We start from the raw sequence: 13,510 nt of genomic DNA, 5'->3' as shown, positions 1-13,510 counted from the left end.
CCTATGGAGGCATTTCAAGCAAAATTCTATCGGTGTTTATTGGGGATCCCTCCCTGTGTATCTAATATAGCTGTCCGCTTAGAAGTTGGACAACTACCCGTTAACGCGCGTTTGTGGATTCTAAAGATACACTACTGGTTAAAACTTATTTTTTTCCCGGCCGGTTTGGCGCCCTTAACACTCTTAGACACCTTTCATTCTACCTGGAAAGCTTCCCTGTTTGAAAAGATAAGAAGCTTGGGATTCTCCCCGCAGACCTTGATAGCGGCAGGATATGAGAGAGCCAAAAGTCAAGTGCTCCAGCGCATTAGGGACATAGAGCTGCAATGTCATATGGGCAAAATGGATAAACACGCCACAATTAGAGACTTTGGGAGAGGGTTCTCACCCGCAAACTATCTGGCTGATTTACAAATACCTAAGTACAGACATTCCTTTACCCTGGCCAGATTAAACGTTCTGCCCTCTGCCCTGCTGTTAGGCAGATATGAGGGCAAACCATATGAGTCACGTGTTTGCCCATGTGGTTCATCGGAAGTGGAAACAAGTTTGCATGTATTGCTGCACTGTAGCTATTACAAGGATCTACGCCTGACCTTTATTGCCCCAGTTCTACAAAAGCTTAAAAATGAATCAGAACTTCAATGTATGAGAGCCTTGGTAGAAGATAAGGTTCCTGTAATTACGATCAATGTTGCTAAATTCTGTGCAGCCGCCATCAGGCGCAGAAAACAAGAGCTTTCCAATGTCAACATGCAGGCGAAGGCAAATACTTAATCTTATTCATGCTGTCCAATCTTAAATTGTTGTTATGGCCTAATCTGTATTGAAATTGTCCTTTGTTTTTTCCGGTGTTATGTTTCGCTGACTAGCTGTACGAACCAATCTGGTCTGTGACCGTTTAATAAAATTTGATTTGATTTGAAACGTAGCATTTCAACAAGGTCATCAATTTTTGCAGTTTGATGAACCAGAAAAGATCCATTTTCGCCTTTCTCAATTTGCATGGATAAGTAATTTTTAGCTATGCCTAATTCCACCACATCAAATTTCTTCTGTAACTGTGAAACTACCTCTTCATATTCCTGTTTAGTTTTTGTAGAAATTAACACATCATCTACATACACACATATCTTTGTTACAGAGTTTGCCCTTTCCTTTATAAACACACAGTTGTCTGCCTTTCCTTGTGAAAAACCAATATCCAGCAATTCTTTTGCTAAAGTTTGGTGCCAATTCCTTCCACTTTGGTGCAGGCCATAGAGGGATTTATTTAATTTGCATACCAAACCTTCAGCGGCGTCTATGCTCAAATGGCTCAGTTACTTTCCTATCTGAGCACCTACCCTTGCGTGCAACCTTAATCTTATTCTTGCAACAAGATAGACATTGCATAAAGAATTTACATGGTTTTAAGTTGAGGCCATTAACAATATTCTTTGTCTTAATTACATCAGCAAAATTCAGGTGTCCTAGAATTCTGTGCGCCTCGTGGACACACCCGGAATGAGGTCTTACATTCCTCAACCCCTGGCTTGACTGTGCTGCTCTGCAGTTTATAGGCAATTGGGAGTAGGTGCGAAAATACAGTCTATATAAACCATCAGAGTCCCGGGCATACAATAGACGTTTGTTCCCCTCAAAAAACTCACACATTGAATTTAAGAAACGCACACTTATGCCTTGATGAGCAAAACACCTTACTGATAATAAATTGTCCACTGATGGGCAGTATATGCAGTTTGCTATTGTAATGTTTAAAGAGTCAAGTTTAACAGTACCCCTGCCAAGTGACTGCAAGACTTGTGAATGGGCGAAATGTACATTACCAATTTCCTCTTCGAAAGAAATAAACAAGCTTCGATCGTTGCAAATATGCTGAGATGCTCCTGAGTCCACAATAAAAGACGTCCACTTGGCACCTTTAATTCTTTTAGGATCTGTAGTCCGAGCATGAAAAGCTCGCGGCTCGTTTCTGTCTTTACAGTACGATGTCGACTGCTGGGCTGACAACCGTGACTGATGAACAGAAACAGGCTTAAGAGTACTTTGCTTTCTTTTGGATCTGCAGTCCTTTGCAAAATGTCCTTGCTTATTGCAGAACCAACAACGCTTGGCAGCTTTAAATGCAGTTGTATCACCACAAGTTTGCATATGGCGTTCCTCATTCTTTCTGGAAATAGGAGTGCTTATGGCACAAGCCTCCCTTCTATCCAACTCGCCCATTAATCTTGCCGTTACCCCTTCCACAGTTAATTGTGCTGGTGGAACGGCAGATATCTGGCTAGCTATACCATCAAAGTCCTCGTTAAGGGAACAAAGAATGATAAAAACATACTGAATATCAGGTATGTCCATGTCCCTTCGAATTAATTCGCCGCATATTGCCTCCAGACGTCTCAAGTGTGCTGCCAAATCACCACCAGGCTGCAACTTAGTCTGGTACAACTGCTTGAAAAATGTCAATGCAGACACTGACTCTTTTCTAACATGCACTGCTGCAAGACTGTCCCACATTTCTTTGGCAGTTTTCTTATTCCTTATATAGACTACTTGCTGGTCGCTGACTGCCAAATTAATTATCACCCTGGCTTTCGCATCTCCTTTCGACCAAGCATTTGTTACAGGGTCAGGAGGGTCATCAGTTACATAGGTCCATACTTCTCTAGAGGTCAAAAGCGCCTCCACCCGAAAAGACCATAAACTATAGTTCTCATCTGTTAGCTGTGCAAAGACCAGAGCCTTCTCAGCTTCTGGAACCCGATCAACCATTCTGGAGCTCTTCCAGACCCACAGAACTACACTAACAGGAGAAGGAGTTTTCAAACCTTTCTCAGAGTCCAAAAATATGCAGTCATCCACTCAGCAGCTGGGCCCATAACCAAAGATGTTGCCTATTTGCAGTATGGTAGCACTGCAGAGAGCTTGCTGGGGAGACCATGCATTAAAAAGGGACTCAAAAATAACTTAAACAAGGTTTTAATAAGAAAAACAAAAACTCCATTTACACTAAATACATCAACAAACAAACATGACCCAACCACCAACCCATCCCCCAGGGTAATGGGAGAGCTAGGTGCTGCTCCTTATATACTACACCCAATTGCTGACACACCTTAATCAGTACAACTCAGCAGCACCTGCTATGTTTCACAGCTGTAAAGCTGGGTCTCGTTATTATGCTCTGGCCCTTTCTCTGGCCCCTTAAAGACATACACATCGAGTGGAACAATGATTAACCTTTACATTTAAAGAAACCATTCAACAGGCTCTAGCTCTCTGCTTTTTTCTCTTCCCTAGTCTCAACGTGGCCCTTGTAGAACTCGGAAGAGGAGAACGGAGACGAAACCAGAATTTGCCATCACTACTTGTAACTGATTTTGCTCTGCTTGAGTCTAGGTCTGCTTGCGATTGGCAGCATGGGAGGCAGAAAGCCCAGTCTCATGATGCAGGCGCCAGCCCCCTCTGGCCCCAAGACCCAGTTTTCTCCTTGTCTCTGTGCTCAGCAACTGCTGCACAGGCTATGCCACTCTGGCTTACCCTTACCACCTGAGCACTGGCATTTGGGAAGCAGTAGTGGCTGCTTTGGGGTGGCTCAGGGAAATGTCACTCCTCTCAAAATCAGATATACTTGGGTGTATTATCATAGCCACAAGGAGACAGTTGTTGTTGTTTAGTCGTTTAGTCGTGTCCGACTCTTCATGACCCCATGGACCAGTGCACACAAGGTACTCCTGTCTTCCACTGCCTCCCACAGTTTGGTCAAACTCATGCTGGTAGCTTCGAGAACACTGTCCCACCATCTCGTCCTCTGTCATCCCCTTCTTGTGCTCTCCATCTTTCCCAGCATCAGGGTCTTTTCCAGGGAGTCTTCTCTTCTCATGAGGTGGCCAAAGTATTGGAGCCTCAGCTTCAGGATCTGTCCTTCCAGTGAGCACTCAGGGCTGATTTCCTTAAGAATGGAGAGGTTTGATCTACTTGCAGTCCAAGAGACTCAAGAGTCTCCTCTAGCACCATAATTCAAAAGCATCAATTCTTCGGTGGTCAGCCTTCTTTATGGTCCAGCTTTCACTTCCATACATCACTGCTGGGAAAACCATAGCTTTTACTATACGGACCTTTGTTGGCAAGGTGATGTCTCTACTTTTTAAGATGCTGTCTAGGTTTGTCATTGCTTTTCTCCCAAGAAGCAGGCGTCTTTTAATTTCGTGGCTGCTGTCACCATCTGCAGTGATCATGGAGCCCAAGAAAGTAAAATCTCTCACTGCCTCCATTTCTTTCCCTTCTATTTGCCAGGAGGTGATGGGACCAGTGGCCATGATCTTCGTTTTTTTGATATTGAGTTTCAGACCATATTTTGTGCTCTCCTCTTTCACCCTCAATAAAAGGTTCTTTAATTCCTCCTCACTTTCTGCCATCAAGGTTGTGTCATCTGCATATCTGAGGTTGTTGATATTTCTTCCGGCAATCTTAATTCCGGCTAGGGATTCATCAAGGAGACAGTGGTGACTGTCAATTTGGACAGCTGTAGACATTTAGAATCATGGAGGATAGGTTTATCAGTGGCTACCGGTCAGGGCTATTTATTGCCACTATTATCATAAACCACATGCTTTTGTATACTAGTTTCTGGGGAACATGATGGACAGAGTGTTATTGTCCCCGTGTCCCTATGGACTCCCAAGGGCATGTGGTTGGCCATTGTGGGAACAAAATGCTGATCTAACCTAGCAAGGCTCCTGTGTTCTTTAGCATGCATCAGCTACTCTTGCACTAAGAATCTGATACAGTATGTGTCATTCCCCACACCAATACACACACACACTCTCTCTCTCAAGACGGGGTGGGGAGTATTGGAGGCGGGGGGTGGGGATGAATTGGGTCCTAATCAACAGCTTCCTTGGGGATGAGAGGAAGTGGAGTTGGAATCAAATTCTCCATCCTTGCCAGCTCCTTTTAGTGATGGGCTGCTTGCCATTGCTGTGCTCCTAAAGCTCTCTTGCTCCCCCCTCCTCTCTTTTTCTTTCTCTTGAATGTGGTAGCTTGAGATAGAACTAACCACCCTGAACATTTCTGGAGAGGAAGATGGGAAGGAGGCCGGAGGCATTGTTCACCAGCTGCTGTGTGCTGCATTGCCCAGACAAAGTCGTGGGCTGGGGCTCCAGCTGTTGCTCAGTTTCTACCACTGCCTCTGCAACGTGCTCTAGACAAGGGGTGGTGAACATGTGACCCCATCATCTCATCATGCTGGCTGGGGCTGCAGCCCATCAACCTATGAAGGCCCATCCATGTTCTGTTGCTGTTGTTCTTACTTATTTCCTGCCCTTCACCCTAAGGTCCCAGGGCAGGTTCCAGCAATGTAAATAAAATGTTAGCCAAACCTCATGCCCACAGCTGCATATTCAGTAAGCTTTGGGGTGAACTACACATCCGGAGTGGGAGGATTACTAGCTGCATATTAATAGGGGGAGGGGGAGCTTGGATTTGGGGTGCGAGCAATTTGTTTATTGTTTCCCCACTTGAGATGCTTGTTGTGGCTAGGGCCAGGTGATATGTTAATTTATATATATTTTCAAATCAGCTTGAAGTCTATATAGTGATACTGGTTGCATAATTTCTGACCTGGCAATATATTGCGAATCATGATGTGTGTGTGTACTATGCAAAAAAAACAATGTGGGGGAAAACCGTGAAGCCAGCCAATGCCTCTACATAGCTCCATCTTATTTTAGACATCGTGATATATTGGTGTATTGCAATGTTTAGCTAGTGATATATCACCGTGTTGAAAGCCAGCTATCTCCCAGCCCTAGTTGTGGCCTCAGAGGGCAAGACTTGTCCACCCAGCTGGAGCAAGGAAAGAATGCATACAGGCACACATTCTGTCAGGCTCTCATGCCAGTCCCACTTGTCATTGGACCTCCAGGAGAAGCAGTTTCTGGATATCGTACCCCAGGATGGTGATGACTCCACTGAGTGGCCTTTGCACATACCCAAGGAGATCTGGCTTTTGGTGGACCACCTCTTCAAGAATGCCTGCCACCAGGTGAGCTGAGGGGGACTGTACCATTTAAAGGATAGGTGTTGGCCAGAATCCAGTACCAGTTTTGGGGTGTGCAGGTTCCAAATGTCACAATTTATTTATATCTGAGCTACCAACTCGCTCTTACAAACTCCTGCTGTGAGTATAGTGGCACCTTGGTGGAGCGGCAGTGGGTGGGACATCCAGCATACGGTCTTCCTTAGAGCAGCTCAGAAGAACCCAAGTGTTCCCAACCATTGTCTGTCTCTCCCTAGCAAAGCGGCTCTCTGAGACTCGCCACTAGAAGAAGCAGGGAATGATTTCACTCTCCCATTGCCCCAAATCAGGAGAAGGGTAGTAGGAATGCTACTGTGGAAAGCAGGCGGGATACAATTCTCAGCCCTTGTGCCAGCTCTCTTGGTGATGGGCTTCTCTCCATTGTGGCATTCCTCGACCTCACATTATGCACCCCAAGGCTGGATTGTTCTTCATGCTATCCAGGATGTACACCTCATCCCTTCCTAACGCATGGGTGATACTCTGCTTCAGGAGGACCTCTTCCAGACGCCGGGGACGCAGGACGAGCTGCAGGAGAGAATTGAGTGCCTGGACACCAGCATTCCCAAGACGATCCGTATCCTCTTTGGGGGGCATTGTTGGGGAGCAGGGCTGCTTGGTGGTTTTCTTTCGCTCTTGGCTGGAGTGGACCTCACTTTTATATACCTGGTGGCTTAGGTTCCTAGGCCACCCCATCCTTAAGGCTCTGGGACACTGCAAAATGAAATGCCCACTTTCAAGTTCAGTCATGCATCCAAACAACTTAACAGCTTTAACCCCCATTTGAAAACATCAGCCTGGCTAGATAGAGCAGAGGTGGGGAATCTTGACAGGCCCGCAGACCCCACATCTAGCATCATACGTGGTATCAGGTGTGGAGACAGGTAAAGACATGGCTGCAAAGGAGCTTCAAGGGTGCATTCAATTGTTCTTTGGCAAGCAGGGTTTCTTGACCGCACTTTTGGAGTTGACCACCAGTATTTGTTGTTTGGATTGAAACCATGCCTGCAGAAGGACATTTCCTCGGCAGATCAGCTTTGCAGGCAGCTTCGTCAAGAGGGGAGGTGTGGGATAATTACAGTGGGATTTCTCAGCTGGTAGAGCGTGACACTCTTAATCTCAGGGCTGCGGGTTCAAGGTCCACCTTGCGCCAAAAGGGGGAACTTGCAAGGTGGGCCCAGATGTATAAGGACCAAGCTTCTTGCTTTGGACCAGCCTGGGAAGGAGGCAGGCTGCAGGTAACAGGACAGAACACTTTCCTTGCCAGGCTGTCAATAGCTGGCAGTGACCACTCGGTGGCCGAAGCTCTGCTCATCTTCCTGGAGGCAGTGCCAGAACCAGTCCTTTGCTATGAACTGTATCAGCGCTGCCTTGAGTGCTCACATGACAGCCACCTCTGTCGCCAGGTCGGCCCCAGAGCCCCATCTCTTCCTGGCTGGTCTGTGGTGTGTACAGAAGCATAGAATCAGAAGGGATTTCCAAAGTCATCTAGTCCAAATGTTACCGCGAGTAACAGGAAATCCACTAAAACATCCCTGAAAGCCAGTAAACCGGCACACTGGCAGGAGGGCTAGTCTGGTCTGGGAAGCCTTGTTAACTGCAGAGGTTGCTGATGTCTCCTTCGATAACCATCCCTCTCGGTTGTGGAGGGGGGTGGGGTGCGCACATGTTGCCTTTTTGCTTTCTGACCAGGACTTGTAACAATAGCCCACCTGTTTCAGTGAACCTCGCTTGAATTTCCAACCCAGGAAGCGGCCATATACTGGGCCATCTAGCTCAGTATTGTCGAAATTGACAAGCAGTGGCTCTCCAGGATTTCAGACAAGGGATGTTCCCTACCCTCCTGGGAGATGCTGGGGGTGGAGCCTGAGACTTTCTGCATGAAAAGCAGGTGGTTTACTGCAGAGCTATGGCCCTTCCCCCAAGATATCTCAGTTGGTAGAGCATAAGACTCTTCATCTAAGTGTCCTGAGTTCAAGCCCCACCTTAGGCATTGCAGGGGGTTCGATTAGTTAACCCTCGTGGTCCCTTCCGACTCTACAGTTGTATTATTCCCCAAAGTTCCCAGGAGAGTTCTAGTCCGGTTACCATTTTAAACATTCTTTTTTTATGCCAGGTCTAAACCTGCAAACATAACAAGTACACCGTGCTAGTGATCCATGCCCCTCCTCTAGCAAAGCTCTGCACTGAAACGCCAAACTGCCCCTCCCTGTCTTGCAGGTGATCTGCCAGTTGCCGCGGTCACACCAGAACGTGTTCCGCTTCGTGGTGGCTTTCCTGCGGGAGCTGCTGAAATACTCTGAGAGCAACAACGTCAGTGGCAACATGCTAGGTAAGGCCTGCCTGTCCTGGCTGGGAGCTGGCCTTCCTCCTGCTCCCACCTCCTCTCATGCAAATGTTTTCGCTTCCCTGCAGCCACCCTCTTCGCCAGCCTCCTGCTACAGCCTCTGCCCAACATTCTGTCGAAGCAGAGCCCACAGGAGCGTCAGCGTGCCATCGGCTTCCTCCTGGGCTTCCTGCTGGGGGCGGATGACTACGAAAGGTGCCAAGCATGATTGGAGATGAAGTTGGGAGGGAAGAGGCAAGGCCCAGCCTCTGTTCTCTGGTGCCTGCCTGTGAGGGGTGAGGGTGCTGATAAGCTAGTAAAGCAACATTCCGGGCTTCGCGCCATCTCTTCACAAGATTTATTTGTCTGCTTCAAAGCCATTTACGAGAGATCAAACACATACATCCATACTCAGCTATCCAGATGAGTCATCTGACTTTCGTCTGTGATGCTGCCAACAAGCCCATTCCCGGAAATGACGCTTCCTTTTCGTTTTGCCCTGTGAATGGCTGGGTCCTGCTTTAGGCTCCCCCCTGCCAGTTTCCCCCTCTGACGAGGAAGAGACGCTGCTGAATGCCGGCTTGGGCTCTCTATATTTGTCTCCCTCCCTCATGGTTTCCCCTGCAGCCTCCAATTCCCTGACATCCACCCCCTCCTCAAAGGCCCCTCCCCGTTCGGGAGAACCGACCGCACCCAGTTCTCCCTCCTCCGGAGTGGTGGGGGTGAAACCTGGAAAACTCTCCTCCTCATCCGTGGCCTCAAAAACCTCCCGCAAACCCGCAGTTCCTCTGGTTCCCCAATAAACACTTTCCTCATCTTCCTCCTCCTCTTCCGACGGTAGGAATCCCTAGAACTCCTCTTCATCATCCGTCGGCCCGAACACCTGTTGGACAAACCTACCCCTGGGCTTGGGTTTGTCAGGGAAGAAATTGTGGAACTCCTTCACGAACCCCTCGTCAGCGAAACAACCCTCCGATACCCAGGTATTTTCTGAGCTAGGGGCCCCTTCCCACGCCACCAGATACTCTAACTGTTCCCCTCTCCACCGAGAATCCAGTATTTCTGTAACCTCGTTGCACTGCTCCCTCTACTCCATTTCGGGTGGTGGGAATTCCCCATCCCCACTACCCTGTCTCATTCCCCCTTCCCTGTAGGGGGACAGCAGCGACCTGTGAAATACCGGATGTATCCTCATGCTCTCTGGCAGCCTCAGTTTAAATGCTACCGGATTGACCTGCTGGGTCACCTCAAACGGCCCCACCCTCCTAGGTTTGAGCTTCTTACAACCTCCTCTCCAGGGCAACCCTTGTGTGGACAACCACACCCTGTCTCCCACCCGGATGACTTCTCCTGGTCGTCAATGCTTGTCAGCCTCCCTCTTGTAGACCTCCTTAGCCCTGTCCAAGTTCAATTGAAGTTGTAAGTGGATCGCCTCCATTTCCTCCGCAAAACGTTCTGCCGCAGGCACACTCCACGACTCCTCTCCCCTCCCCGGGAAAGCCCTCGGGTGACGCTCGTGGTTGGCAAAGAATGGAGTCATACCTGTGGACACATTCTCCACGTTGTTGTATGCAAACTCTGCTAGAGCTAGTTTATCCACCCAGTCGTTTTGTCTCTGACTGACATAACATCGCAAATACTGTTGCAAAACAGCGTTTGCCCTCTCCGCCTGCCCATTGCTCTCAGGATGTCTCGCCGTGGTGAAACTCACCTCTACTTGCAACAAATTCATGAGCTTGTGCCAGAAACGTGAGGTAAACTGAGTTCCCTTGTCTGAGACCACCCTTGCAGGTATCCCATGTAACCTAAACACATGCTCAACAAACAGCTTGGCTGTTTCTTCCGCCGTCACGGCATGCGAGCAAGCCACAAAATGGCACATTTTGGTTAGTAGGTCTACCACCACCATGATTGCTGTTTTACCCTTTGACTTGGGCAGATCTGTGATGAAGTCCACCGCAACCACCTCCCATGGCTTTCCTAGTGTGGGCAAAAGTTCCAGCAAACCTGCCGGCACCGCCATTTCCCCTTTGGCCCTTTGGCAAGTGTCACACCCTCTCACATATTCCTTTACATCCTCCCTCACCTTGGGCCACCAGAATTCTCTGGTAACTAGCAACATGGTTTTGTGCTGCCCAAAATGCCCCGCCGTGCAGCTGTCGTGGAGCTGTTTAAGGATCCTGCTTCTGAGGGTTTCACCTGGGACATACAAAGCTCCCCTATAGTACAGGAGTCCCCCTTTCACCTCGAAACCACCCTCGACACCCCCTTTTTGCCTTAAATCCTCCATCTTTTGCCTTGCAAAGTCATCCTCTCTGAGCAGCCTCACCAGTTCATCATCTTTCACCAACGCCCCCCACATGTCCACTGTGTTTCTGGGAACATTAATTTAGCGACTGGTGGTCCTTGCTCTCCCAGGTACTCCGGTTTGCGGGACAGTGCATCCGCCCTCGCATTCTGTTCCCCTGGCACATATTTAATTTTAAAGTTAAAGTTGGCAAAAAAAACTGCCCAGCGTATCTGCCTCTGGCAGAGCACCCACGCCTTGCTCCAGTACTCCAAGTTCTTGTGGTCCATGCACACCAAAATTTGGTGCCTCGCCGCAATCAGGAAATGCCGCCATTGCTTGAACGCTGCGACAATCGCAAGCAATTCTTTATCGTAGATCGTGTAGTTCTGCTCCAGCTTCTTCAATTTCCGCGAGAAAAAAGGCACATGGCCGCCACTCCCTCTTTTCATCCAGCTGCAGCAACACGGCCCCTATCGCGCGGTCCGAAGCATCCGTCTCCACTCGCAGCGGCCGCTCTGGATTGACGTGCAGCAGCTGTTCCTCCGACGCAAATGCCCTCTTAAGCTCCTCGAAACCCCTCTGCGCCTCCTCCGTCCACACAAACTTCTTCTTGACACTAAGGCAGTCTGTTATGGGTGCCGTCAGTTTTGCGAAGCCCTTGATGAATTTTCTGTAAAAATTGCTGAACCCCAGGAAGCGTTGGACGTCCTTCCGGTTCTTTGGGCTCTTCCATTCGACCACCGCCTTGACCTTCTCCGGATCCATGGCCACCCCCTTGTCTGACAGCCTGTAACCCAGGAAATCCACCTCTTTCGCGTGGAACAGACACTTCTCCAACTTCACCCACAAACGGTGCTCCTTGAGTGGAGTTCAAGTTCTACTCAGAACTTGATGTACGTCTTCTACATGCTGTTTCTCGTTGTCTGAGTACACTAGCACATCGTCCAAAAAGCAAACGCAGTTACGGTACAGCAACGGCCCAAGCACGTGATGCATGAAGGCTTGGAAACAGTGACTTCCCGACTGCAAACTGAAAGGCATGGCGAGATACTCAAATGCCCCCAGTTGTGTGAACATGGTGGTCTTCCATTCGTCTCCCTCTCATACTCTGATGAGGTTGTAGGCCCCCCGGAGGTCCAACTTGGTGAAAATTTTCCCCTTCCGCACCCTGGCTAACACATCGTCGATCCGGGGCATCGGGAAGGCCACAGGTTCCGTCAGGCTGTTTAGGACCCTGTAATCTACGACCAATCTTTTCTCATTAGTCCCCTTCTTGTCCACGAAGAACACAGGGCTCCCTCCTGCCGCTTTGGATTCCCTGATGAATCCTCTCTTTAGATTTTTCTCTATAAAGTCCTTCAGGTCCTTGATCTCTCCCTCCGACATGGAGTAGAGCTTCCCCACTGGCAACGTGGCCCCCAGGACCAGGTTGATCTGGCAGTCATATGGTCGATGCGGTGGCAACATGTCGGCCTCTTTCTCACTGAACACCTCCTGTAGATACCCATAACACGGAGGAATCTCGGTCGTCCCTGCCTTGCATGCTGCTGCCCTCCTAGCCTCCGCTGGTCACGGTTGCTCTAGACCCAGACAGTTCTCCATGCAGTGTGTCGAACCGAACGTCAGAGATCGTTGATGCCAGGAAACCACCGGATCGTGCAGAGCCAACCAGCTCATGCCCAGTATGATAGGCGGACCTGCCAACGTGGCCACATGAAAGGCGATGACCTCAGAGTGGGTGGACACCCGCATCCTCATGGGAGGCGTTTGATGGGTCACTTCACCCCCCAACAGCTCTCTGCCATCAATGGTGGTGACTTGCAACGGAAAGTCCAAAGGCCTCAGGTTCAGTTGGTGCTGCGCTGCAAACTCTTTGCTGAAAAATGACGCGGATGCTCCTGAATCCACCAAGGCAAACTCCTCCACTGCGTGGCCGTTCGGGAGTTCCAGCACCACCTTCAGTACTATGCTTGCTTTGGGGTGTCCGAGCCGAGGGCTTTCACTGTTGCTCCAGCCTGGCTGTTGCCCCAGTTCACCACCAGCCAGGCTTCCCCGTTTCCCAAAGTCTGGGGTGCTTCTGCCTCTGCCTGTTGAGTGGCCCCAACCATTCCCTGCCAGTTACGACGTTCCGGACACACTCTGGCAAAGTGCCCGGCTTTCTGGCACAAAAAACATTTCTTGGCTGCTTGCCAGTCTTTTTTCTCTTTCCCGTCTGGCTGTTGGGCTTTTGAACTTTCCCGCGCGCGGGCTGCATCTATTTCCATGGGCTCCTGCAGTTGCTGACCTTCAGAAGCAGCTGCCGGCATTTCAGGAATGTGGTTACCATGGAAACTCCGGCCCTTGCCCTGCTTCCTCTCCCGCAGTCTGGCTTCCTGCCTCAGCCCCACCGCTAGTGCAGCCTTTGTTAACTCATCCATATCTTTGGGTTGGGGACCTCTAGCAAGGTCATCCTTAACTTCTGCGTTCAATCCATGCTTAAACAAAGCTTGCACAGGTTCTGATTGCAAGTCCCATCCCAGTTTGTGCACAAACATCGCAAATTCTGACCAGTAGCTCCTTACTGTAGCTCGGCCTTGCTTCAACTCCAAAAGCTCCTCCTGCATCTTGTCAATGTAAGTTTGATCTGAGTACATAAAGTCCATCGCTTGCCAAAACTTGGGCAAACTTCTGAGAGCTTCAGGATTAGAGGCAATTAACGGCCTCACCCAACTCTTGGCACTTCCCGACAGGTGGCTAATTAGGTAGGAAACTTTCTGGGCATCGTTAGGGAATTGAGCACTCTCAAGCTCCAGAAAATATTGAATTTCCATCTTAA

General features: G+C 49.2%; 2 protein-coding genes across 2 annotated transcripts in view; one reads left to right on the top strand and one right to left on the bottom strand.

Moving 5' to 3' along the window:
* LOC309333175 (inositol polyphosphate 5-phosphatase OCRL-like) overlaps positions 1-8,634 on the top strand; it is a gene marked incomplete at both ends in the record, with an annotated part of 71,861 nt that extends 63,227 nt beyond the window's left edge. The window contains 5 exon segments of the mRNA XM_081846575.1: positions 5,848-6,046; positions 6,572-6,656; positions 7,358-7,485; positions 8,300-8,411; positions 8,495-8,634. Coding sequence (XP_081702701.1) covers positions 5,848-6,046; positions 6,572-6,656; positions 7,358-7,485; positions 8,300-8,411; positions 8,495-8,634 — 664 coding nt within the window.
* LOC309333228 (putative CENPB DNA-binding domain-containing protein 1) overlaps positions 1-13,510 on the bottom strand; it is a 387,332-nt gene that overhangs the window by 230,946 nt on the left and 142,876 nt on the right. The gene's annotated exons all lie outside the window — the stretch shown is intronic.

This window comes from Podarcis erhardii (genome assembly GCF_964252035.2).
Source record: "Podarcis erhardii genome assembly, chromosome: W".
Classification (NCBI taxonomy): domain Eukaryota; kingdom Metazoa; phylum Chordata; class Lepidosauria; order Squamata; family Lacertidae; genus Podarcis; species Podarcis erhardii.
The sequence above is the reverse complement of the archived record's forward strand: the minus strand, read 5'-3'. Positions and strand labels throughout refer to the sequence as shown.